Below are 26879 nucleotides of genomic sequence, written 5' to 3' on the forward strand. Positions count from 1 at the left end.
GGCATCTTGCCTCTGAGGCTGGAGGTGGCCTATAGACCTCAGACAAATAGCCATTGATAGATCTCTCCTCCATGTAGTTATCCAAACCCCCCTCTTAAAACTGTCACCACATCTTGTGGCAGAGAATTCCAGAAGCTGATTATGCATTGTATGAAAAAGTACTTCCTTTTGTTGGTCCTAAATTTCTTGACAATCAATTTCATGGGATGTCCTCTGGTTAAAGTTTTATGCAAGAGAGAGAGAAATTTCTCTCTATGCACTTTCTCCACACCATGCATGATTTTATAGACCTCTATCCTGTCTTCCCACAGTCGTCTCTTTTCTAAACTAAAAAGCCCCAGGTGTTGTAACCTTGCCTCATAAGGAAGGTGCTCTAGGCTCACCGTTCCCCAAGCCAGATGGCTCACATTCAAATATAGGCTTGCCAGCTTTCCTTTTATGAAAGAAAACTCAGTTGTTCTTACCAATACATGCTGTGTGATGTTGTGTAAAACCTGGTGGACATTTACATGTGAAACCCCCAAGGGTATTGACACATAGGAACTGGCAATTATGCTGTTTAGTTTGACACTCATCAAGATCTACAAAAGAGAAAAGGTGTAATGTTTATTCTCTTTAAAATGAAAACAAGGTGATTATTACAGAATTCATATATAACACAGTCAAGATAATTAAAATTTACTTTGATTTTAACAGAGCAGCTAAAAGTGTTTAATTATTTAAAAGATGTTTATGAAGCCTTTCAAGCCAAATAACCTCACAAATCTAACAATAATAGAAAAGAATATAATAAGCACATTACTGCAGATTAAATACACAGTATCTTTCTAATACACCCTTACATACTGAGCCCACTCTGACAATTTCAGAATGGGCTCTAAAGGGACGAGGGGAGGAAGCCACAAAATGCTTACCTCCCCCACACGTAAGCAGTCCTCCTTCCTTGGGCAGGCGGATCGCCCGCCCAGATGAGCACAGGCTACTGCTGGATGCCAGTAGCTCTGAGGGTTGGGGTGCTGGTGATGTTGTGCACCACCCCGCCTCTTAAAGTTCCAATAATGCACCATGCGAGTGTGCGGTGCATTACTGGGATCCCCCACCACTCCCTGGGTCTGCCAGATGCAGCTTCTTGATCCAGCCATACATTGTCTACTATCGACCACTTGCTGATTTCCCGCAATCTGATACCTCACTTGGCCTTTTCCAGCAGGGGAAAAATATAAATGGAGGATTGACAATCTCGACATAGAAGAGGTAAAATGTTTAAAATATCTGGGGGTGGTATTTCAAGAATCTGGGAGGAAGACCGCTCAAATTAGATATGCCACCACTCAGGCACAAAGAAGTGTGTCAGCAATCCTGAAATTCCACAAATGGCAAGGAGGGAGGTTTATTCCAGCGACCATCGGCTTATTTAAGGTGAAGTTGATGGCCCAAATGTTATATGGGGTACAGTTAGGACCTTATGCTAACTATACCCTTTTGGAGCGGGTCCAAGCCAAGTTCTTAAGAGCATCATTTCTGACTCCTAAATGTATTTCTAATGCCACCCTGACGAACTGGGTGTCATCTTGAAGGAGGCCAGGGCTTGGTATTTAATATTAATAAGCTGGGTAAGAATCAACTTAACGCCCTCCAGCCTTCTTCCCTCACTATTATCAGATAGGCACTGCTCAAGTTGGTGGCAGAACTGTGTAGGGAAACTCCATACCTACTGTAAGGTCTTTCACCAGAAGCAATCCTCTCTGTGGGACCGGACAGCGCCAAATAACTGATTAAACAAAGGATTTGGGATACTGAGTTTCAGAATGATCTGTCGAAGACATCTAGGGCATTTCGCCTGCTTAGTGGTGTGATGAGAACTCGCCCAGTAGATTATCTGTTCTTTCTTACCTTCCCTAAACATAGATGGCATTTCTCGAGGGCGCATATGAATGCCCTCCCTTTGGAACTATTAGCTGGTAGATACAGTAGAATTGCAAGTAAGCAGAGATATTGCCCCTGTAGCTCTGATAAGGCCAAGTCGATTGTGCATGTGTTTCTGCGGTGTGTCTTTTACAAAGGTCTTAGGTGAAGACTAATTGACCCTGTTCTACAAAAACTTGCAAGGATGAATTTTATGTTATTTATATCTATTTGCTAATAGTCACTAATTCATCAATTACACATGCAGTTGAAAAATTCTGCTGTTCTGCAGTACAAATGTGATGTACTCTGCTTGCCATTGGTTAGAACCAATGTACCGATATTATTAATATGGATGTGTCCAATTGTACAATTGTTTTAGGAGTTCTGGTATGGTCAAAGACTAAAATAAAGATACACTGACTGATTGACACTGTACCGTATGAGAAGACCAAACAGAACATGAGTGAAAGCAGCTATATCATACTGTTTGGTAGGGATGTGCAAAAACAGGTTTGGCACTCCCTTTCTGGAGCACTGAACCAGTTTGAATGCTGGCATTCAAGCTGGCTCAATGGGCAGTGGGGGGGCAGTGGGTTTTTTAAAAAAAAAACAGGTAAGGAGTTCCTTACCTGCTCATCCCCTCCCCACCACTTCCCCTGGTAATGCTTGTTTTAGAAAAAGCCGCACGGGGCTGCAACATTCACCCTTATTATAAGGAAATTAAATTCCTACAATGGAATTTCTGTAGCTTCTTTGGCCTTTATTATTAGGAGATGCATGGTGTTTTCAGACATCTGATGTTGGACTGCATACTTCTGATGCATACATTCTACATACATCTGATGTGTGACTGCCACCAGGTAAATGACCGGGGAATTATCTGTTATCTATATTTATTATTTATTTATTCGATTTCTATACCGCCCTTCCAAAATGGCTCAGGGCAGTTTACACAGAAAAATAATAAATAAATAAGATGGATCCCTGTCCCTAAAGGGCTCACAGTCTAAAAAGAAACATATGATAGGCACCAGCAACAGTCACTGGAGGTATTGTGCTGTGGGTGGATAGGGCCAGTTACTCTCCCCCTGCTAAATAAAGAGAATCACCATGTTAAAAAGGTGCTTCTTTACCAAGTTAGCCATGAGTCTATTCCATTTAGCTTAATGTGGAATGTGCTTGTGCGATTTAGTCATTCAGTTCTGAAGGATTACACAAGAAATAATTAATGAGTAAAAACAATTCCCCAAGTCAGTCAACTGCTCACCTCTACAGGTCTTTCCATCTTCCTGGAGTATGTAGCCACGGGGACATGAACACTGATAGCTTCCTTCAGTATTTTTGCAAATAAAGTTGCATGGTTTGGGAGACTGGGAACATTCATCAAGATCTAATTAAGACAATAGTCTATTAGAAATTCAATTTCTTAAAGAAACAACAATATACTGGTGTATTTCAGATGTCATGACAAACCATAGTTTCTTTTTACATGTATTAGCCGAAGCAAGCCTGTAACAAACCTCTTAACTCAGCCAGAGTCTTCCCAAGCAGCAGAGAGTGTGTGTGGCAAAGAAGAGAATGATTTTAGCTAATCTCCCTGCCTCCATAAGTAGGGAAGCCAAACCAGTTTGTGGGTCCATCAGACCAGTTTGGCAGGTCAAGTGCAGTGCTGGGGGCGGGGGGATGGGTGGCAATACTGCTGTGATGGCACTCCCCCCATCAGCTTGCACGTGGCACTGGCACACACAGGGCCTCTGCACATGCGAAGAGGCCATGTGCATGCCACTGCTATGCACGAGCTGTTGGGGGGAGTGTCACCATGTGTGGCCTGCTGGAGGGAATGCCGCTGCAGCAGGAATCTGCATGGAACGGCGATCAAGCAGATAAGGACATCACTTTTAACGATGCTGCATGTCACACACACACCCTCCCCGGCACTGCACTCAACCCGCTGAACTGGCTCAGCAGACTCATGGATCGGTTCAGCTTCGAACCAGTTCATGAACCTTGGTTCATGTGCATCCTTCTCCATAAATATTCCTTGCCTTCCAGGAAAATGTCCCTGAGGACTGCATAATCCTTAGGGGCATGTTCCTGGAAGGCAAAGAGCATTTCTGGAGGCTGGAGAGATAAGTGAAAATCACTCTCTATCCTATGCATGCTATGTTGCTCGGGAAGACTGTCCGGCATCCTCAGAATGCTGTTATGGATGTCAAGTGAGGAATACAAATGCCCATATTGTGTGTGCTGGTGACTGTACTTGTCATAAACTGTCACCTGAGTTTTGTGGGTTTAAATTAAAAGCGCACTCTGATGCATGCAGAATAGAGCTAGAGAGAACTTCTGAGGAAGATCGTATCTAATTTGGACTTGAATTCCAACCAAGCTTTGTTTGTTTGTTTTATTTACATTTCTAAACTACCTTTTGTCCTAGGAACCCAGTGTGTTGCACAACAATCTAAAAACCTCATAACTTAAACTACTAAAAACACTTCATTAATCAAGAAATAAAAAACACAATAGCAATCACTAAGAAATTATCCGAGGCACTTAACCTAAAAAAGCCTGGTGTAACATAATCTGAGGGCTATCTGAGAGAAGGTTCTAGCCCATGTGCATGACAGACAAACATGGCTTCACAGGCATCAGCAGATTTTTAGGTGTGTAGATTCAGCTGGGAGCAAGTGATCCTTAATGTATCTGGCCTCCAACTATTTAGGGGTTTAACGGTAATAACTAGGGGTGTGTACGGAAAAGTTCGCGGTTGAACTGATCTGCCACAAACTGGACGGTTTGAGCAGTTTGATCGAGAACTCCTCTGAACCGCTTTGAGCCAGTTTGTTGGTTTGACCAGCCCAGTTGGTCATTCCAGCTGAACTGGTTCGTGGAGCAGCAGTTCAGTCACAATTTGTACTGGATTTCTACATGGGGTCTGTGCACACCGCTAGTAATAACCAGCACTTTGAATTTTACTTGGAAATAGACTGGCAGAGTGTGAAACTCCCTCAGGACTGGTGTAATATATACATTGTGTGCAGCTCCAGATAGTAATCTGTTCACCACATCCTGCACTATCTGTTGTTTCTGAATACTCTTCATGGGCTGCCCCATGTAGAACTCATTCAGTATTCCAGCTGCAACATGACAACTGAATGGGAGATAGTGCCCCTATAGAAGGGCTACAGCTGATGCACCAGCTGAAGCTGAGCAAAGTGGCTCCTGGCCACTGCAGCTACCTGATTATCTAGGATCAAGGCAGGATTCAAGAGGAGTTTCAGAGGGAGTACAACTTCATCCAGATCAGGCTGAACTCTATTCCTGATCAGCCTGATCTGGAGGAAGTTGTATTCCCTCTATTCCTGATTGTTCCTCCTACCAACCACCAGCAGCTTTGTCTTGTCTGGATAAAGTCTCAGTTTGCCACATCCAGCCTGCCTCCATTCCCTGGTTAAGAACATCACTCTACTCTCTGGTATCACATAATGTCATGAGACAGAGCTGGGTGTCATCTGCATATTGATGAAACCACAGTCCACACCACTGGATTCTCACAGTGGTTTCATGTAGTAGTTAAAGAACATAGGGGACAGGATTGAACCTGCAGGACCCTGAAGCCCCAAGACCACGGGGTTGAGTAATAGTTCTCCAGTAACAAGTTTTGGACCCTATCCTCCAGACAGGACTGAACCAGTCCAGGACAGTAGGGATGTGCATGAGTTGGCTTGACCCTTTGTCTGGCCAAACCAGTTTTCGGCGCCTCCTCTGGGAAGTGCCGAACTGGCTCAGGTGCTGGCATTTGAACTGGCTTGACAGGGCAGGGAGCGGTTCCCTTAAAAAGCAGGTAAAGAGCTCCTTGCCTGCTCATCCCTGCCTCACCGCGTTTCCACCAGTGGCATCAGCTGTCCAAATGGCTGCGCTGTTCCTGCAGCCTCCGCATGGCGTCGGCATGCACATGGCCAACTCCAAGAGGAAGCTGCAAGGAACAGTGCCACAGCCCCACGTGACCATTGCTAGATTGAGCACCACGCCCAGGAAAGTGGTAGGGTGGCAGCAGAGCAGGTAAGGACCTGCTTACTGCCTCCTTAAAGGAACCACTCCCTGCCCCACCAACCCATGCACATATCTACAGGACAGATCCTGCCAGCACCTTCCATGTGGATGGTCCAGAAGCATACCATGGTCAATGGAGCTGAATGCCACTGAAAGGTTCAGCAGAACAAACATACTCTTCCTGTCTAGTTTCCAGTTTTAAACATGTATAAATGAACTCTGTAGCCCAAAGAGACATTTAGGGGTGTTAAAGAGCATTTCCAGGAACGTAGAGATGGGCAAAAATTACCGCCCCCTGTGTAAGGACTCTGGATTAGTAAATGCTGTGAACGCCGTTGCACTCAGCACTTCCACACTGTTAGTGAGCATGATGGCCAGTGATGGGTGTTTTTTTAAAAAGTTTCTTCGCCCCAAAAGCGGTCACAAAGAAAGGATTGTAGGGCTGGGCAAAGCCCCCTGCTTCCAGCCAAAATACAGGTTGCTCTTCACCAAGTTCACCAAAGCTGACCTTCTCTTCCAATCAGGAGGGGATAACAACCTGATTGTAGAGATTGGCCTATGCACACCTGGGAGAATATGTATATTTCATATTAAAATAAAAATATTAACTGCAATTGTATATTACAGAGCCTCAATTGTATATTACAGGGCCTTTTCACTTAATGGGAAATATAAAAGGCTACAACAGATTTTAACTAAAAGGAGTGAAATTTAAAATGGTGATAAAACGTACCCACACAAGAAGTACCACTAATGTCAGTGGTATAGCCCACTTTACAAAAGCATCTGAAGGAGCCCATTGTGTTGATACACTGACCATGCTTACACAGGCTTGGCATGACCTTACACTCATCAATATCTGTGGAATAACATGAAACATTTTGGAAATTAAATTGTGATTATTTATCAGTTTGTAGTACAATTTTCCAAATGTAGATCCCTAAACATCTAAATGTTCCTTTTTGAAAATACTTTTTTCAAACTTACTTTTGAAAAAGTATTTACTTTTACTGAGTTCAGTGGAATTAGTTAATTCACCATGAAAAGACTTGCCCAAACACTTCTTGTTGAACTTGACAGAATATTTAATGTTCAGGAGCAATGAATATTAAATGGTTGAAATTAGTGGAATTAGAGAAATAAAATAGCATATAGTAGCTGCCATTTTCCTTGCTGTTTACTTTTGCATTTCTCCAAACTTCAGTTCCTCTTTAATGTCTTATACATTGCTTCCTGCAGTGGTCATATTCCTTACATTTTACCCTGAAATTTGAGGTATGTACATTTTTATCTGCTAAATTCTTATCCTGTTTTATTAGGGGAGGAAAATTCATTCTACAAATGTATACTCAACCTATGGAATTCTCCTCCACAAGATTTGGTCACAGCCAAGATGGCTTCAAGAGGGGTTTAGATAAATTCATAGAGGACAGATCTATCAAGGGCTACTAGTCTGAGGGCTATAGGTCACCTCCATCATCAGAGGAATGATGCCTCTAAATACCAGTTGCAGGGGAGTAGCAGTAGGGGAGAGGGCATGCTCTCAGCTCTTGCCTGTGGGCTTCCAAGCGGCATCTAGTGGGCCACTGTGTGAAACAGGATGCTGGACTAGATAGATAGGCCTTGGGCCTGATCCAGCAGGGCTTGTCTTATGTTCTTAAAAACAACAGAAATACATTATAACCACTGTTAACCATACAGACAAACTACACTGCCGGTGTTTAATTTGCAGCACAGCTAAGAAATGTGCAATAGCCTTGCATTTTGGCATGTAGCATCTAACTAGAGTTGGTCTCCTCCAGTTATGTGGGCTTGGTATGTAAGAAGTACTCAAACTTACATTTGATTTATCAAATAAAAAGGGAAAAGCAAATACTCCATTTTAAAAAAGTTCAAATGTATCCTCATCAAGAATATATATCAGCTCTCTACCAAACAATACCTCGTCCATCAGTGGTGTACCCTGGCCCATGTGGACAGAGTTTCTTGTAGTGAGTGGTTCCTGGAAGTGGACAAAGCTCGCACTGGTTGCCCCAGCCTCTTCCTCCATCGCAGCAGCACTCTGATTTGGTGACAAGGTTACGGCTACTAGAGGCCATCTGACACATTGTCTGTAACACTTCAGCAAAGCAGAAGCCTTGGCGGTTATCTGTTAAGGGAATATGAAGAAGACACACATTAATAAGAGTAAGTGGGATTATGCAATCAGCTTATTCGGATGCATTAATACATTTATTTCTAGAGGTGAAGGAAGGATTGATGGTGGCAGTGAGAGGTGGTGCTTTCTGAAAATCAGCTTATGAGTTCGGTGTGTTTCTGAACTGTCTTAGTGATTGCAAGGTTCCATGGTGGGTAGTATTTTTCCATATTACATGCCACAGAACAAAATATGTTCCTTCAACAAGCCCACTTTTACACTGAATTGCAGATGGTGATCAGACAACATGGTCCCTTTCCAGGTAGTCATACGTCATTAAGGTATACTTCCTGAACTAGGTGATGTTCTTGGAACCTGAACTTTTTCCAGTTATACTTTATTAGAATTAGTAACTCGCCCATGAAGCGCATATTCTAAATTAAATATTTTGAGGGGCATTATTTGAGTTTGAAGGGAAATTTTAAATAGTACTTAATTTTAACTGTACTTAATTTTAAATAGTACTTAATTTTCTTATGATTTTATGCTCAAAATTATTGCTTAGGCTAAAAGTGTAATATTATTTCCTTTTGGTATTAACAAAACATTGAAGTTTATTTTCCCTTGTAAAGATTTTCTTGTACACTTAGGATATAACAGTTTTTATTCTGCCATCTTGTCAGCAAAATATGTAAGGAAAACAAGATGGTGAAAAGGTTACACATGGAAGTTAATAATATTGGCCAACATCCCGGGCAGCATTCTGCAGGAGCTGCTAACATTCACCACCATGCAGCACTAACCTTTGGTGCTCCCACTCTCTACAGTGTGGGCATTTTTGCACTCTTGCCAATACACAAATTATCCATAAATACTTTTTGGAGCTCATCTGCACTCTGGAAGATCTCTATTAGAGGGGAAACATGCAACTGAGGGTCAAGTGATGCCTTTTGACTCTAACAGAGCAATTCTGGGGAATGTGTGAGCTCCAAAAAGTATTTGTACTCTTGTGCAAGAATGTCACGCTTCAGAGAATGGAAAAACCAGAACAGGGCTAGAGCTGCATAGTAGTGAATACTAGGAGTACCCTCAGAACACTGCTCTGGGTCTTAGTCAAGATCACGATCAGATATCATCTTCTGCTTAAACTATGGCTTGAATCGAGTGGGGCCCTTTGCCACTTCTTTACTGCAGTCTTCCTATGCCCCCAAATAGCTACTCCTGAGGGTCAGGGAATCCTTCAGAATGCCACGGGTTTTGGCATGGCCCCCTTTTCCAGCAGAAGAGGGGAAAGTAAAAATTGTGTGCAAGTAGAAGTGCCTTTCTGCTCAACATGGGGCACAGTTAGTAGGGCTGTGCAAAACCAAGCTCAAAACTATTCTAGTAAATGGCCGTTTTGAGTGATTCGAGCTCAAAATGAAGCACCCTTGAAATAAAAAGTGTGTTTTGAGCGCAAATCAAAATGACCCAGTTTTGAGCTTGAATCATTTTGAGTGATTTGAGTGCCATTTTGGGGGGCTGTTTTCCCTTTCTGATTGATTTTCTGGCACTGGCTTCCAATTGGCTTGCAATCTCTTTGCTTCTTGGTTGGCTTGTTATGATCCAAATCAAGTGTTGTCATGGGCAACTGTGCCCCCATTGGCTAGGAAGAGAAAGGAGGGAGGGGGAGCACAAAAGGAGGGAATTTCAGATGTATTTAAGGGCCTGGGAGCCAGAAAGCCCTTACAGTGTGCCAATGCTTCTTGAACAGGAAGGACATCAGGAGAGGAAGGACAGAGACAGCAGCAGCACAGAAGCAGAGGAGAGCAGAGTGGTGGCCTGCCTGGCCCAGTGGAGAAAGAGACAGGGAGTGCCTGTGGCTTTTTATTTATATATAGATATAAATATTATATTGATATATCTTTTTCTCCTTTTAATTTGCATTGCCAACAACTGCCTTTGTTTTCTTTTACAATTTTAAAAAATTGTACCAGCAGCCCCAGTGGCTTTAATAACTGAGGTTCTGTACTGACTTTTTGTTTATTCTTTTTTCTTTTGCAGCCCCAAGCTGCATCTCCTTGCTGATGATGTGTGCCTGGATTGGACTGCTTCCCCTGCCCTCCGCCCCGGCTGGTGTGCTGTGTCTTCTGCCTGGTGCCCAGCCTGCCCAGGCTCTCTCTGTTTCCCTGGTGTTCCTTCCTGCACTCTCAACTTATTTATTAATTTTATTTATTCATTTAGCATATTTATATACCAAACATATTTTGTTTGTTTGGGTGGGTGCCCTACGGGTCCCACCTGCCCTCCCCTCAGCTGTTGAGTCTTGGCCAGAGTGCCTTGGAGAGCAGAACCTGGCCAGACTCCAGCAGAAGGGACTGAGGGAAGATGCTGGAAGGTAGGCCCCCCTTGGTCACTGCTCAGGTTATTAGAGAACTTAGAATTCTTAATCTCTACATAGGGTCTAGTTTGGGGAAGGAACAATAGGTCTGCAGGACAAGAGGGGTAGGTTAACTGAAGACAGGCCACAATAATCCCCCTTCCCTTCCCTTCAACTTACCCCACTGTTGCTCACTTCCCATCAAAAAAGCCTGCTCCCCAAATAAGCCTGCTTCTTTATTTGGAGGGATTTAATTTTTCTAGCTTCTGTGTGTGCACTACAGTGCTATGGATAGCACTGTGAGTAGCACACACAGCCTAAACACACCTCCACCCTGACCCCACACCCCCTTTTAAAAATACGCATCTTAAAGGCACTTCCTCCCCCACCCCCATCAGTGTTAGGGCTTCAGTTTTTAAAAAAACCCAAGATGTCAGGGAGGGCGTGAGGCAGAGCCAGGAGCAGAGTGACAGGCAGAAGGAGGGTTGATGCTGCTGGTCATGGTGGGCAATGGCAAGAGGGGCCTACTCCCAGAGTTGTTCCTACTGATGTGGTTGTGCGCAGGCTCTTCTTTCTGGAGGAACCTGGTCCCACAGCACATCCATCTATGGCAGCTGAAGTAGAATTAGGGAGGAGATTCTCCCCTGTGAAGGAAGAAGCTCATCCTATGGCAGTGGAGGAGGAAATGTTGTCGACTGCTAGACCAGCCAGATCACTTTCTCCATCCTCTGCAATTCCCCGGTCTGAGACTGAGGAGGAGAAGAAAGTACTACTGCTTCCTGGACCTTCTCAGCCCTGGATGGAGGGCAGTGGTGGTCATGGACCCGAGAAGGAACCAGCAGCCCCAGTAGAACCACCACCACCAAAATAGTCCCGGACCAAAGGCAGTATGGTGTGGGAAGACTTTGAGCTCCGCCATGGTGGAAGTCAAATTTCTAGATACTCTGAATGACTGTGCCCTAGAACAGTTTGTCTTGGAACCAACCAGAGAGAAGGTGACCTTGGACTTAATCCTGAGTGGCACCCAGGACCTGGTGCATGATGTCAGTGTCATCAACTCTTTAGGGAACAGTGACCATAGTGCAAACAAATTCAACATACATGCGGGGAGAGAATCACCAAGGAAGTCTTACACAGACATTTTGAATTTCAGAAGAGGAAACTTCTCCAAAATGAGTATTATTATTATTATTATTATTATTAAAAAAATTATACCACCCTTCCAAAAGGCTCAGGGCGGTTTACATTAAAGTACCATTAAAATCAATTAACAATTAAAACAAAAATTATAAACTGCATAAAATAATAATTAATAATTAAAACATCATAAAACACCAATTAAATAACCAAAACAATTTAAAAACAAGTTTTTAAAAGCTGAGAAAGCTTGGTTGAAGAGATGTGTTTTCAGAAGTTTCTTAAAAATTGACAGAGATGGGGAGGCTCGTATCTTAGTAGGGAGCACATTCCACAATCTTTGGGCAGCAGCTGAGAAGGCCCGTCTGTGTAGCCACCAAATGAATTGGCGGCAACTGGAGATGGACCTCCTCAAGTGACCTCAATGGGTGGTGGGCACACAGCGAAGAAGACGTTCTCTTAAATACCCAGGCCTAAACCCTTTAGGGCTTTGTAAGTTATAACTAGCACTTTGTATTTTGCCCGGAAACCTATTGGCAGCCAGTAAAGCTTCATCAACAGAGGAGTAACATGGTCTCTCCGAGATGACCCAGAGACCAACCTGGCTGCCGCATTCTGAACCAACTGAAGTTTCCGGACTACGTACAAAGGCAGCCCCACGTAGAGCGCATTACAGAAGTCCAGTCTGGAGGTTACTAACCTCCAGAGTATGGTGAAAAGAAAGCTGAAAGGGGACATCAGGAGAATCACTTCGCTCCAGAATGCATGAAGTTTACTCAAAACCACAATACTAGAAGCCCAGTTAGATTCTATACCCAAAAGGAGGAAAGGTACCACTAAGTCCAGGAGGATGCCAGCATGGCTAACAGGTAATGTCAAGGAAGCCAAAAAAGGGAAGAAGACTTCCTTCCGAAATTGGAAGGCCTTTCCAAATGAAGAGAACAGAAACTGTGGCAAAAGAAATGCAAGGTGACACTAAGGGAGGCAAAAAGAGAGTTTGAGGAACATTTAGCTAAACGCATCAAGGGGAATAACAAAAACTTCTTTAAATACATCAGAATCAGGAAACCTGCCAGGGAGGTGGTTAGACCCTTAGACAATGAGGGAGTGAAAGGGATTATTAAGGAGGATATGGAAGTTGCAGAGAATCTAAATGAGTTCTTTGCATCCGTCTTCACAGCAGAGGATACTGAGCATATACCTGTTCTTGAAACAGGCTTTTCAGGGATGGAGGCTAAAGAAATGAGTCAGATAGAAGTGACAAGAGATGATGTTCTAAACTGTCTGGAAAAACTAAAAACTAACAAATCGCCAGGGCCGGATAGCATCCATCCAAGAGTCCTCAAAGAACTCAAATGTGAAATTGCCGACCTCCTTGCTAAAATATATAACTTATCCCTGCAATCAGGCTCTGTACCAGAGGACTGGAAAATAGCAAATGTAACACCCATTTTCAAAAAGGGATCCAGGGGTGATCCAGGAAATCACAAGCTGGTTAGCTTAACGTCCGTTCCAGGCAAATTGATGGAAAGAATCCTCAAGGATAAAATTGTAAAGCACAGAGAAGAACAGGCCCTGCTGGGAGAGAACCAGCATGGCTTCTGCAAATGTAAATCTTGCCTTGTGAACTTTTTGGAGTTGTTTGAGAGTGGCAACAAGTGTGTGGATCAAGGTGAGCCAGTTGACATAGTATACCTGGACTTCCAAAAAGCTTTTGACAATGTTCCTCATTAGGAAGGGGATTGAAAATAAAACTGCTAATATTATAATGCCCTTATACAAAACTATGGTGCGGCCAATGGAGAACTATGGCCATACACCAACTATGGAGTAGTTGGCCATACATCAGCTATGGAGTACTGCATACTATTCTTGTCATCACATCTAAAAAAGGACACTGTAGAACTGGAAAAGGTGTAGAAGAGGGCAACCAAGATGATCAGGGGCCTAGAGCACCTTTCTTATGAGGCAAGGCTACAACACCAGGGGCTATTTAGTTTAGAAAAAAGATGACTGAGGGGAGACATGATAGAGGTCTATAAAATCATGCATGGTGAGGAGAAAGTGGATAGAGAGCAATTCTTCTCCCCCTCACATAACACTAGAACCAGGGGTCATCCCATGATATTGATTGCCAGGAAATCTAGGTCCAACCAACTGAAGTACTTTTTCACACAATGGATAATCAACTTGTAGAATTCTCTGCCACAAGATGTGGTGACAGCCAACAACCTGGATGGCTTTAAGAGGGGTTTGGATAACTTCATGGAGGAGAGGTCTATTATCAGCTACTAGCTGGAGGGCTGTAGGCCACCTCCAGCCTCAAAAACACCACCCTAGCAGTTGCAGGGGAGTAACAGAAGGAGAGAGGGCATGCCCTCAACTCCTGCCTGTGGCTTCCAGCAGCATCTGGTGGGCCACTGTGTGAAACAGGATGCTGAACTAGATGGGCCTTGGGTCTGATCCAGCAGGGCTGTTCTTATGGTGACTCCACTTGTGTTGTCTGGACCCACAGCAGGGCACAGGTCAGCAGGGGGTAGGACCCCATGCATTTTACAATGTCAAGGATGCTGCTGCACCTGCATCACTCAGGGACCCTGTTCCTGCTGGCAACACTAGGCCTGGTATGCCCTCGACTAGTGGCAGCAAGGCTTCTGCTCCCAAGCAGGGGAGGATGCAGTTGGTGGGCAAGTGGTCTGGTCACCCAGAGCTTCATCTCATCACCCAAGCCATTGCTGTTATGATAGCTTTGGATGACCAGCCATTCCAAGTGGTTGAAAATGCCGGCTTCTGCCAGCTGCTCCTACTGCTTGCCCCCAACTATAAAATACCCTCATGCACCACCTTCAGCAGGCAGGTGTTGCCCTCCCTGTACCTGTTGTGCAGGGAGGCTATGTTGGGGCTGCTGTGTGCAGCAGCACCTGACACCAGCGCACACTTCATAGTGTGCACTTCAGGTTGGCTGAGGATTGGAGTGGTGGATTGGCTCAGCATATCTTTGGGTGCATCGGCAGCACATGCTTTGTCAGCTGGGGCCCAGCACCAATCGGAGGTCATGGTGTTATGTAGACAAAGGCAGATGGGCAGTGTTTTTCAAAGCAGTGTTGCAAAATGTGTGCACGGCCATAGGGAACAAGGGGGAAATTGAAACACCCTTGTTCCCCATGGGTAGCTCCTAGGGACACCAAAGTTGGTTGGATGGTAGGGCATGATGGGTGCTGCCTACTGCCCAATCCACAAAAGAAATTGGCAAGCAGGCAATTTTAAACACATTTTAAACCTTTCCCCATAGGGTTGTTTGGGAGAAAGGTTAAAATACTTGAAACATTTCAAGTGTTTCAACAAAACAATTTGAGGATTTTGCATTTTGTTTCAAGCTCAAAATTAAATGTGAAGTCTGTTTTGTGTACACTTCTAACAGTTAGATCAAAGCCTTTGGGCTTGGTGTTGCTTGTGTCCTGAGAGTGACAAAATGTGTGCATAGTCGACATACAAGCAGAACTCTCTGTGCATGTGCAGAGGCAATGACTAGCAATAGGGGAATCCTGCAAATGGGTTGTGCATAAAGGAAGAGGGAAAGGTACATCCCCTACATTTCCTTATTGTAAAATCATTATTTAACATTGGGTTTCTTGCTTATACAGTTAAAGTAGTTTTCTCTCAAACAATCTGATTGCTGGAAACATACAAACTAGAACTATAATCTTCATTTCAGTTCTCAAAGAGGGTACAAATTATTTTTTTAGTAAATGTGTAATACAAATTCAAGTTCTCATAGCTATTTTATATTTTAAACAGAACATTATGGAACATAAGTTTACTTACCAATGCATTCAGTTCCAGATGGGCTTGACTGGAAACCTTCATTACATTCACACTTGTAACTTCCAATAATGTTGACACAGCGGCCATTTTCACAGATGCCTGGCTTTGTGCGGCATTCATTTTCATCTTTACCACAAACAAATGCATTAAAAAAATGTACCGACTCACAACAGCAATAACAAACTATGCCAAATAGATCATCGATTTAAGCTAAAAACAGTCACTTCTTGCTATTGTTGAACCCTCCCCACCCCCAAAGATGGCTGAAATGTTCCCACCTTGAAAATGAATGGCTTGTTGAGGGTAAATTAGAAATAGAACAAGGCAGGTGTGAGAAGTATATATACACATCAATAAACAGTTCAATGCATCACTGCAAAAAAAGTAACAAGTCAGGCTAAGAAATGTTTAATGGAGTGAGATTATCTGTATGAACAGGATAAGGAACAAAGAGCCAAGGTGGGTCATGGGTTGGGGGAGAGCCAAGGTCTTAGAAAGGTGATGGACAGGACATTTATGAGGGAGTAGTGGAAAGAAATGAAAAGGAAGGATGGAGCTGAGGAAAGGATAGATGTAGTAGGCAGGTTCTGAGAATCAAAGAAATGATAGTAGAAAGGGGAACTGGAAAAAAACTTAATTTGGAACAAAGGAACAAGATGAACCATGTGTTGTTGTGGAAAAGGAGGACAATGGGCAAAGAATGGAGATGCAGTTATCAGATAGAAAGGGATAGTTTCTCTTGAAATTGAGTAAATAATTATCAATTTCTGAGTATTTAGCAACAGCAACTACCAGCCTGGTTTCCTGAATAATCCACTGTGCAGGTAGAAAAGTGGGAAGCGGGACATCAGCTTAAAATATAGCTCAATAAGAAATCATTTCAGGATAAGAGTGCCCTTTTATTAGACATAATAAAAATGAATATTTGAAGCAGTGAATATTTGTATTATTATTTGCATGACAATGACAAACTATGCTATTATGCAAGTTCTACAGTGATAATTATACTAATGACATATAACCTGCTAAAAAGAGTTGTACATAGTTAGGATGCCAATAATAATAGTCATATTTTATTCTGTATATTCTCATTCATAATAGTGCCTATGCAATCAAGAGTTAAACAACCTTGAGTTAAATGAGCTTAATCCTTAGAGGACAATGCATCCTGCCTTAATACCTACCCATGCAACCTTCTCCATCTGGTCTACGGGTCATTCCAGGAGGACAGATACACATGAACGTTCCAATCAGATTTTTGCACATCATGCCTCTTGATTCACAGTCATGTAGACCCTCTGCACATTCATCAAGATCTTTAAAGAAGCAATGGAATGTGTATGTTTAGTAACACGCATATTCTATTTGTTCTTTGGACAGTGTACTTTTCATTTTGTTTTCCTTCCAAAAGTTATGACAGGTAAAAGGTTTGTAGACTGTTTAATGATGCATGCAACTATGGCAATTTAGTACAAGTAACAGCAATATTGTTTTAAAACAATGCAAATTAGAGCTAATTATGTTTTATCACATACTCTACTGAAATGACAAGTTGCCATATATCTCTGTCCATGTTTTGTAGAAGATACTATAGTTTTAGGATGGTCTGTTCTTCCCCAAGTGAGTCAGAATGTCTCATACTCAGAGAACAAACTAACATTTCTTTATGTAGAATGTCCATTGCTTGATTTCAGAAACCATTTTTGGTTCTTTTCACAACCATTGTGGAATAAAAATATGTATTCTATCCAAGTTATTAACATTCATTATATATTTTTATAAAGATCAATACCTTTGCACATTTTTTGGTCTTCTCTTAATTCATATCCCACTGGACAGGTACATTCATAGAAACCATAGGTGTTTATGCAGCGAAAAGCACACAGCAAAGGGTTCTGTGCACATTCATTTATATCTTAACAAGAAAAACACAAACAATACAAGGTTAAAAATATTTTTGAATTATACCTGCAATTGTCACTTCACATTTTTTTTTAAAAAGCTCAGTGGGTTGAAGTTTTATAGACTGTCCTTGTGTGGGTACAGTCACCCTTGAGTTTTGTTTTGTTTCTGCTTAGCTCTGTTTGAGAATACAGAACTTGGACAAAATTAGAATACAGAACTTGGACAAATAAAGAAAACAAATCTTTAATCAATCTAATATAGTATAGCCAACACTGTGAATCAATATATAACACAGGAAACCCCCCCCCCCCCATTATACTATTTTATACCATTAATACAGTATAAACATACTGATTTGTTGGTTACTCAGTTTAATTCAATTTGAGGGGAGTTTCCCCATAACTACCCCTGAGTGCTGTAGCAATCTAGTGGGCATGATTTCCAACACGAATATTGTTGTTCCATTGGTGTGGACCACTAACCTGAACCTTCTCGATTTCCAATTCTATTCCAATTTATTTTGCATCTGGGGGGAAATGCATTGTATGTACAAACTCAGGGATAACCGCCCTGAGCCGTTTTTGGAAGGGTGGTATAGAAACAAACAAACAAACTAGGAGAAGCGGAGATGGGGGGGGCAGAGACTGAAGACACATTTGTGTGAGGATAAAGCTATACACATGGCCCCCGCCAGGACAGGGAGAGTAGCAGGAGGGGGGAGACAGGGTTCTATCTACCTTCCCCACCCTCCAGACGATCCCTGGGAGTTTATTCCCTGGATTCCCGGATATTTTCCCAAATTCCTTGGGAGTTTATTTATTTTTTATTTTATTTATTTTTACATTTTATATTCCGCTCTTCCTCCAAGGAGCCCAGAGCGGTGTACTACATACTTAAGCTTATCCTCACAACAACCGTGGCATAGGTTACGCTGAGAGAGAAGTGACTGGCCCAGAGTCACCCAGCAAGTATCATGGCTGAATGGGGATTTGAGCTCGGGTCTCCCTGGTCCTAGTCCAGCACTCTAACCACTATACCACGCTGGCTCTAGTTGGGTGCTCTAGTCATCCAACTCTGTGTATGCAGAGTATGCAGCCCAAGCATACACACTACCCTGTACCTGGAATAAAGGGTGCACTCGTGCCCTTTAACCCAAGTAAAAGCCTGGGTACAAAAGCCCGGCTTCCCTAACCTGGGTAGGACTGCTTACATGCATAGCCTTATGGTCTATCAGTTCTGCATTACTTGATTAACACTCCAATGTATGCTCCTATCCACAAATTTACTACTGCAACTAGTCAACATTCATGTACAGGCCTACTGCTGTAATGCACATCAGTTTACAAAGGGATGTGGGAGTACAGAATTTAAAACATTGCATATCTAGAAGTGGTTCAGAAAAGCAAGGATATCCGAGACGTCCCACGATATCCAAGAATGAGGGAAAACAGAAAAATGCTGAAACAGAGGCACAAGTTTTGCACATTCCTAATTCACCCCAATCAGGGGTGGATTAAGTTTTTTGCCACCCATAAGCAAAAAGGCTTTTGCCACCCTTTTACCTTAAACAAAAAAGGTTTGCCTTAAAAAAAAAAAAGGTAAAAGGGGGAACTTTCTCCTCATCCACTCCACTCTTGCTGCTGCAGCCGCCGCTACTCACAGAGATGGTGGCAAAATCTGAGGAGGGGCAAAATTTGCTGCTCCTCAAATTTTGCCACCATAGGCGAATGTCTACTCTGCCTCTCCATTAATCCAGCACGGACCCCAGTATGCCATGGAATTACCATGCGGGTAAACACTGCTTGATTTAAAATAGTTTCTTGTATGCAGACCTATATTAATAACTAGGTTTTCGAACACTGATAAAGCAGTGTTTTACAATATTCTTAGAAGTCTACACAAATAAAATAAAAACACTCTAATAAAATAAAAACATTCTCCTTTTTGCTAATGGGAGGTTAGAGAAGTATCCAGATAAAACTTTGGAATAGACTAACAGCCCAAACTCATCTGAAAATAAAATAAATGATAATTTACCTTCACAATTCATCATTGGCCCGGGCTCAAACCCATCAAGGCAATTACATTCAAAGCTACCAATCACGTTGGAGCACGTTCCATTTCCACACGGATTACCAATTGAACATTCATCGGTATCTAGGATATAACCAGCAAAATAAACTTTTGAGAGCTGGGATGCAGGCCAAATTCATGAACTTTAAGGATTACAACACGTACAATATATTGATTTTCCATATACCAGTAGTACAGAATCAGCACGCACCTACACAATGCACTCCAGTGTAGTCTAAGTTATATCCCAAAGGGCATTCACAACGGAATGATCCATCTGTGTTTATACAGTGACCATTAGAACAAATGCCTGGGCTCTCAAGACATTCATTGACATCTGAAAAGGAAAAAGTTACGTATATTTTATTCTGTTCTGTTATTCATCTTAGGGTTTTTTAAGTGTGACACATTTTAATGAACAGTAGCAGAACTCCCCTACAACAAGAATTAATGAATCAGAATGAAATATATTTTCCTCATTCAAAAAGTGCACAAATAAGTTAAAAGCATTGGCTTACATGCTGCACAGTGTAATGGAGCCATAACACTGTGCTCTAAGGCAGCCCGGCACTGTTCTGAAGCAGCAGTTGTGCAAGCAGTGCTTCCGCAGTTTTCCTGCAGTCGCAAAAATCTGCAGCAGCTTTGTGGCTCAGCATTACAGCTCTGTAATACTGCAAATTGTGTAAACCAATAATATTAAGAATATTTGTTTTGCCATCTGATTAAACATTTGAAGTTAGCATCTTAAATCCAGTGGATTTCATCTGGCCACCCTATCTATAACTATATATCTAGATCTAGAAGTCTGTGCTGCCATGTGGCAACTCCCCTCCTAAGCGGGAGAATTAGCTTTTCTGAGGTCATATTGGACATTAAAAAGAATTAAGATTAGGTCTATTAATGACATTGGAGAAATCAGTACAGTTGTTTTGGGAATATGATGAAATACTGTAGACTTATCTATAAAATGAAAAATTGAATAAATAAAACAATACCTTCCCGTGTATCATCAATCCCTGGAATAGTCCCATGGCCGAATGGACACAAATCCTGGAAAGCAACTGTGCGGGAACAGTTTTGGAACAACAGCAGCAGTAGAAAGAAAATGAAAAGGGCTATAATTAAAGTGTTGACTACAGTAAATTATTTTAAGCAGCATATTTTTTTTCTTGCACAAGAAGTACCGCAGGACTGGACAATAAATGCTAAGTCCATAACATAATCAACAAACCGTAGCTGTAATCAGTAGTCAGCTTTTAATACTATCCAATAGCAACAACCAAAAATCCAAAACCACTAATTGCTTTTACCGTTTGTGAGATCCAGCTCATGTTTAGCCAGCTTCAGTTTCCTACAGTGAAACAGTGAACAGGATCCAATAGGTTGAGTTATTACTCTGCAGATCTACTCCCTTGTTGAAGAATACTACTTCTGGAATGCTTTTGAGGATGTGGTCTGACCCAACATCTCAGTTAACATTTTGGAAGGCTCCATATCTCAATTATATTTTCCCTTCTTCTATCTCCTTGTGAAAAGGATTAAGGCTGCAGTTCTCTGCACACTTACATGGGAGTAAGCCCTTGTGAATACAGTGGGACTTCCTTCTGAGTACACACACAGGCTTGTGCTGCAAATATGGTTTCCTACCTTCATCTTCTTTAGGGCACAGCTCACAGGGATCACCCCATCCTTCTCCTGGCATCTTGCTGCAGCAGCATTTTGCCTTGGTGGTATTAAAAGCCTTTGGAACAGAGCACTTCCCATTCTCAAAGTTAGTGAAACAAAAGCTCTGCCGAGTATCTAGGAGATAAATCAATAGAGAATTAATTAAGACACCTGGATGGCTGGGCTGATTTTGAATGTTCAGAACCCAAGGAATACATTTATCTAACCTTCACTTGTGAGAATTCCTGCCTATGCCTAGACTCATACCAAGAGGATGCTTTTACCAGGCCTTTTAAAGGAACAATATTCTTCAAATCATTTCAAAAATCTGCTATAACTATCCAAGAATTTTTGGAGATAGTGACTGACATCCAGATTACCACTGTGCTGGTGCAACATGGCCGATATCTGGAGTAATGCTGCACTGTCACACAAGGGAGGAAGGGGTAATTCTCACTTACCTCTGCTTCTCTCTGAAGCTGACACTGTGTGTCCTAAAAATGTGTCCTTGACATATTTTCCAGGGACATATTTTCAGAAGGCACAGTGGGTTCAGAGTGGAGGGAGACCACTGAAAATTGTCCCTTCCCTCCTTGAATGACAATACGGCATTACTCTGGATGTCAGCACTGCTGCACTAGTGCAGTGCAAGTCTGGATGTTAGCTGTTGGGTATAGTTGGTGATGAGGCAAGAATGTTTACCAGTTCAGGAACAAGGCTTCTTGCTTTCAGTTTGCATTATCATATAACCAAGTTTGATTGATACTGTGACCTTGATATCATCTCCAATTGGCTGGATAATGTAGTCTCCCACTGGAGTTTTTCAGACGCCCTCAAAGCATGATTTTCACAGTGAAAATGTTCTTATGCATTTTTTTTAAACAGAACTACAAATCTACACTGCTTAAAATGAAAAATATTGAATGACTTAATTTGTCCAAAATTGACTAATAATAATGAGAGTATAATGAAGTAGAGCTGCTCAGCATTCATCAAACAAATGCTGCTTTACTAGAGAAAATGCAAATAGCAGAGGAAATGCATTTATTCTGCAGAAGAGAACTGCTGGAACACTGTGGCTAAGAGACTAACCACAAATGCACAAGTCCTCTGTTTAAATCTCACCTCTGCTATGAATTTACTAGGTGGCCTTATGGAGGCCATTCTTTCTCAGTCCCACAAGTGTGATATGGGGATAAAAATACTTACCATTTGTAAGCATTATAACATGGAAAAACATCTGGAACACTTGGAGGCCTTCAGGAGAGCCTTAAAGGCCCATTTTTTTAGCCTGGCTTCTAATGATATCTAGTTTTAATTTTAATTTTAATCTGGTTTCAATGTTTTTTAAATTTTAGTAGTTTTTATGGGCAGCTATTTTAATTTGAACTTTTGAACTTAATATTCAATTTGAACTTTCAAACGGAATGTTTTAATTGTTTTAAAATGTCTTGGTTTGTTTTATTGTTGTAAACTACCTAGAGACTTCGGTAGAGGGTGGTATACAAATATGTTAAATAAATAAATTTTAATTGTGTTTTTTATTTTAATGTAAACCTCCGTGAGTCATGGGTGGTATATAAATCGAATGAATGAATGAACACTTGAATGAGTTATACAAATGCTAAATGTAACTATGTAACTCATTTTTTATGTTGCCTTGATTATTCAGTGTGTTAATTTGAGGAGTGGAAATTATGAAGGGCTGTAATTTTAATTATTGTTTCGTATATAGTTCTCTCTCTTAATGTGAGTTTTGTCTATTAGGGCGAGCTACAACGCTAGTGCTTACCAAAACATCTCCTTCCATTGTCAGAGATTACAAAGCCTGTGGGACAGATGCACTGGAATCCCCCTGGAGTATTAGTGCAGGATCCAAAGAGACAGATGTTGGGATCTTCATTGCATTCATCAATATCTGAAAGTTTCAGTAAAACATTCATCACTGTCCCAAATAGTATCCCTCCTGTGTATTCTTTTGAGAGCTGACAGAACATTTTGCATTAGCTTAGGCACAATATTTGTTCAAGAAGCAAATCAGATCATTGTTTGTTTTAAAACAGTTCCTTTATGAATTCTACTGCTTCATTTTATTAACTTTCCCTTCATGTACAATTACATATTATTTCCTATACAGCTTCAGCTACTTCTTCTAATTTTCATCCCAACAGAAAAAGGTATTTTAGGTAGGAAAGAGGAACAATTTGGAGGAACAATCTGGAGACCTAATACCAAATTATTGTTGTAAGAATGCACAGCAGCAAGCCTTGGGATTTTCCACCACTCCTATTTACATTCAAGGGGAAGAAATGTGAAGCTTCCATTAACAGTAGCTTACACATCCCAGAGTGTAACAAGAATGGTGCCAGACCTGCCCATGCTGCTGTGGGGCTCGAACACATGTGGCCCCACTGCAGCACAAGAAGGCTGTACTGGTACTGTTGACTCTTGCGTGACTGCATTTTGTGTGCTGCTTCTTTTGGGAATAATGGAAGTAGCTTGTGACATGGATCATGCAAGAATCAGCAGTACTGGTACTGCCCTTATAGCACAGCAGCAGTGCCGTATGTGTTAGAACCTCACAGCAGCATGGGTGGGGCTGGCACTACCCATGTTATGCTGCAGGACATATAAGCAAGTGTGAGTGCTGTTTTATCTAATTATGGGAAACTATAAGTCACTAGAGGGAGGTTTCAGTTCTAGCAGTCAGGCCCTCACACTACCAGGGCAGATCTCAGGCAGAGATCGTTAGTGACCTTATCTTTACTATGCTGCAATGCCCCACAGAAGATGGATGAAAGGGCACTGCTCCTCAACTGTCCAGCCAGGCCCAGGTGATCTTGGAAAACAATGGGGGCATGTTGCTTAAGGGTTGGTTTCCTGAACAACTTATACTTAGGCAGAACCACATATAAACCTTTGACCTGCTGCCCTCCTGCAGACTGCATCCAATTGGCTGCCAGATTATGTATCTACTTCCCCCATTTCCCACAGTAATCTGTTTGCTGACTGGGAAGTGCTCTGGACTCAAAGGGCTCTGGTATAACAGCATATGTACAGCGGGGAAGGGAGAGATGGGCGGGGGCTCCTGTCGTGCCCCTGAAGTCACTCAAAACATGCATGCTTCATTAGTTGGGATGTCAGCCAGTGATGACATTAAATAATGTCTTGCACAGGGATAGTCACTAAAGCCCAAAGATACTAAATTCTGAAACATTTTACAACTGTTGGTGACTTGGATTAATCTCAAGCAAAACTGTAATGTTGCTAATGACAGCTGCCAAAAAGATTTGAAAGCTGGCAAACAAAGTAATAAACACTAAGTGGTGCAAAGGAATACAAAAAGCTATAATCTTTGAAAATATATCATACTTCTCAAAAGGAAAGTTCAACATCTTTGAGCAAGTCCTTGATTTATGTAGATTAAATCCATGTACACCCCTGAAATAACATACTGAAATTCTTCCAATCCTATCTGGCAAACATCTCACTATCATCAGTGGGAGTATGGTAGAGCAAAGACATGAGGATTTACATCCGATACAGCCAATCTGAACGTATTTTAAGAGTTGTGTTTAGATTCCTAATGGGTTTCCTCCTTGTTTTCATGAAGGCTAATGCAATTTGTACTGCTTCTTTCAGATCAGTTACCTATATGTTACACTCATTTTGTTCATGATAATCAAAATGCAAATTGCATTAGCCTTAGCAATTAGCATTAGTTATTTATTTTATTATTTTTATTTATCAAATTTATACCCCGCCCAAACTTGAAAAATAGAAAAAAAGAAAAATACCACCCACCAGATGTTACAAGTTAAAACAAAACCAGTTTCAATGTCAGTACACCATCCTAAGTTGCTTACACAAACCAAGTATCTCAGCAGTGCTTAAATCCCTTTCTTGCGAGGTAAGAAGTAGGCAAGGAAAGGAAGCAGAGGAGGAGAACTTAACAGCTGTACAAAAAATGATTAACTCAGCTTCTGCCAGTTAATCCAGTTAATCCATTATTTTTGGATGCTGAAAAAGAGTGAAGGGGGTCAGTTAGAAACAAGATGGTTTAAAGATATGACCGAAAAGGATATTTTATTAAAGAGTAATTTGGCTCATCCAGTGATAATTAAGGAACAGACAGTGTGGGGGTTTCTACAGTAGGATTTAGAGAGAAATCAAAAGGAAAAGTGGAAAGTTTGATAAGGGCTAATGGATATACGCTACCTATATCAAAGAGCAGGAAGGTGAAATTTACAAAAGGATTGCCAGTGTAGAAATTTGGTTTATTACCAATATGTCTTGCAAATTCAGAAGCTTCTGGAGAGACATGGAGTTAAAGCTAATGCAGTGCACCAATAATGAAACAAATATTGGTTAACTCTCAATTGTATGATAATAAATATGAGTTTAAGGACTGTGTTATTTGTGAAAGAAGAGAGGGTTGGTATAGTTTAAGGGGTGATTTATAAGACAGAGCGTTTGGAATGTTCCTCTTTCTATATCGGAAATGGGGAGACCATTAAGAAAGAGATATGGTGAGCATTTTTCAGATATGCGATATAATGGGAGTTGTACTAAGATGTGGTCTATACATATGAAGGAGGGGCATACTGGATGAGTGGTGGGAACTAAGATAGCTGTATTGACAGTGGAAAGAGATCTGAAGAAACGTAAAATAAAAGAGGCAATGTATAGAGAAACTGAAACCAGACATTAATATTAAGGAGGAGATTGTTTCGGCTATGAAATTCATTAGTCTTCAACTTGTAGAAGCTGAGTTAATTGTTCCTTATTGCAGCTGTTACGTTGTCCTCCTTTCATCCTTCCTTTCCTTGCCAACCGCTAACCTCATGAGAAAGTAATTTAAGCACTATTGAGATATTTGGTTTGTTTAAGCAACTGAGGATGGTGTATTGACACTGAAACTGGTTTTGTTTTAACATGTAACATCTGGTGGATGGTATTTTATCTTTTGCATAAGTGGAAGAATTTTTTTCATGAAATAAAAACAGATTTACAAGCTTAAAAAGAAAAAAAACTATAATAAGTTCTTAAAGTACCAGGATATTCGTCTCTGACGCTGCCGCGTGCATGCCGCATACGTCACGGTGCGCGCACTGAGAGGAGGGCGCATGCGCGCCACTAGCGCTTGTCTCTTTTCAGCCTTTACAAAGTTTAAAGCCTTTACAAAGTTTTTAGAAAGCTCGTCTCTTTGAAGCCTAATACAAACAACGACGGGGGCAGGGGCGGCAGGGAGGAACTCTGCCACCCCAAGAAGATTTTTCAACGAACCAGCGCTGGAGGGGGAAGAGTGGGGGGGGGAGTACTACCACCACCACCCTGCTTAAAGAAACAGTCCCCCACCCATCCGGACCTCCAGACCGGTCCGGTGGTCTGTTCTATTGTGCCGGACCGAACCGTGCACACTCCTAACACACACACACACACACACGGAAGCCAAAGAATCTAGGGTCTGTGATCCCAAAGAAGTATTTTGAGCTCCCATTAATGAAAACATCACAACTTTTTATCTGTTTCCTTTACTGCACAACAACAATGCCATGTCCAAAATTTGCTACATATTTTAAAAAGTAAACCGATGTTTAAATCTCACTGTCAGGTCCATAACAGTTGTGTTTACTGTGTTAGTATGAAAGTCAAGGACAACCTACATTTTACATTAAATGCATCATTAAGATGCATGTACAAGTCTAGCAACTTTTCTTTTTTGGCATGGCATGGAAATTGTTCCTTACTGCACCTTGGGAAATTGTCCCCTCATTGGATTCACCCCTGCTTTTTGTTAAACAGAAATCACGAGTCTTAAAC

The 26879-nt window shown here is 41.7% G+C and overlaps 1 protein-coding gene across 2 annotated transcripts in view; it reads right to left on the minus strand.

The window, feature by feature from the left end:
- The window catches only part of FBN2 (fibrillin 2), a 272503-nt gene that overhangs the window by 19255 nt on the left and 226369 nt on the right, over positions 1-26879 (minus strand). For both annotated transcript variants that reach the window (XR_008317396.1, XM_053301249.1), the window contains exons 49-60: positions 22849-22974; positions 21039-21191; positions 20387-20452; positions 19603-19728; positions 19356-19475; positions 17206-17328; positions 16598-16729; positions 15414-15539; positions 7901-8107; positions 6692-6817; positions 3176-3298; positions 465-581 (exon numbers count right to left, since the gene is read on the minus strand). Coding sequence is in view for 1 of the 2 variants with exons in the window: in XM_053301249.1 (XP_053157224.1) it covers positions 465-581; positions 3176-3298; positions 6692-6817; positions 7901-8107; positions 15414-15539; positions 16598-16729; positions 17206-17328; positions 19356-19475; positions 19603-19728; positions 20387-20452; positions 21039-21191; positions 22849-22974 (1545 nt within the window). In the remaining variant the exon portion in view is untranslated. The remainder of the gene's footprint in view (positions 1-464; positions 582-3175; positions 3299-6691; positions 6818-7900; positions 8108-15413; positions 15540-16597; positions 16730-17205; positions 17329-19355; positions 19476-19602; positions 19729-20386; positions 20453-21038; positions 21192-22848; positions 22975-26879) is intronic.

Source organism: Hemicordylus capensis, chromosome 2 (assembly GCF_027244095.1).
Source record: "Hemicordylus capensis ecotype Gifberg chromosome 2, rHemCap1.1.pri, whole genome shotgun sequence".
Taxonomy (NCBI): Eukaryota; Metazoa; Chordata; class Lepidosauria; order Squamata; family Cordylidae; genus Hemicordylus; species Hemicordylus capensis.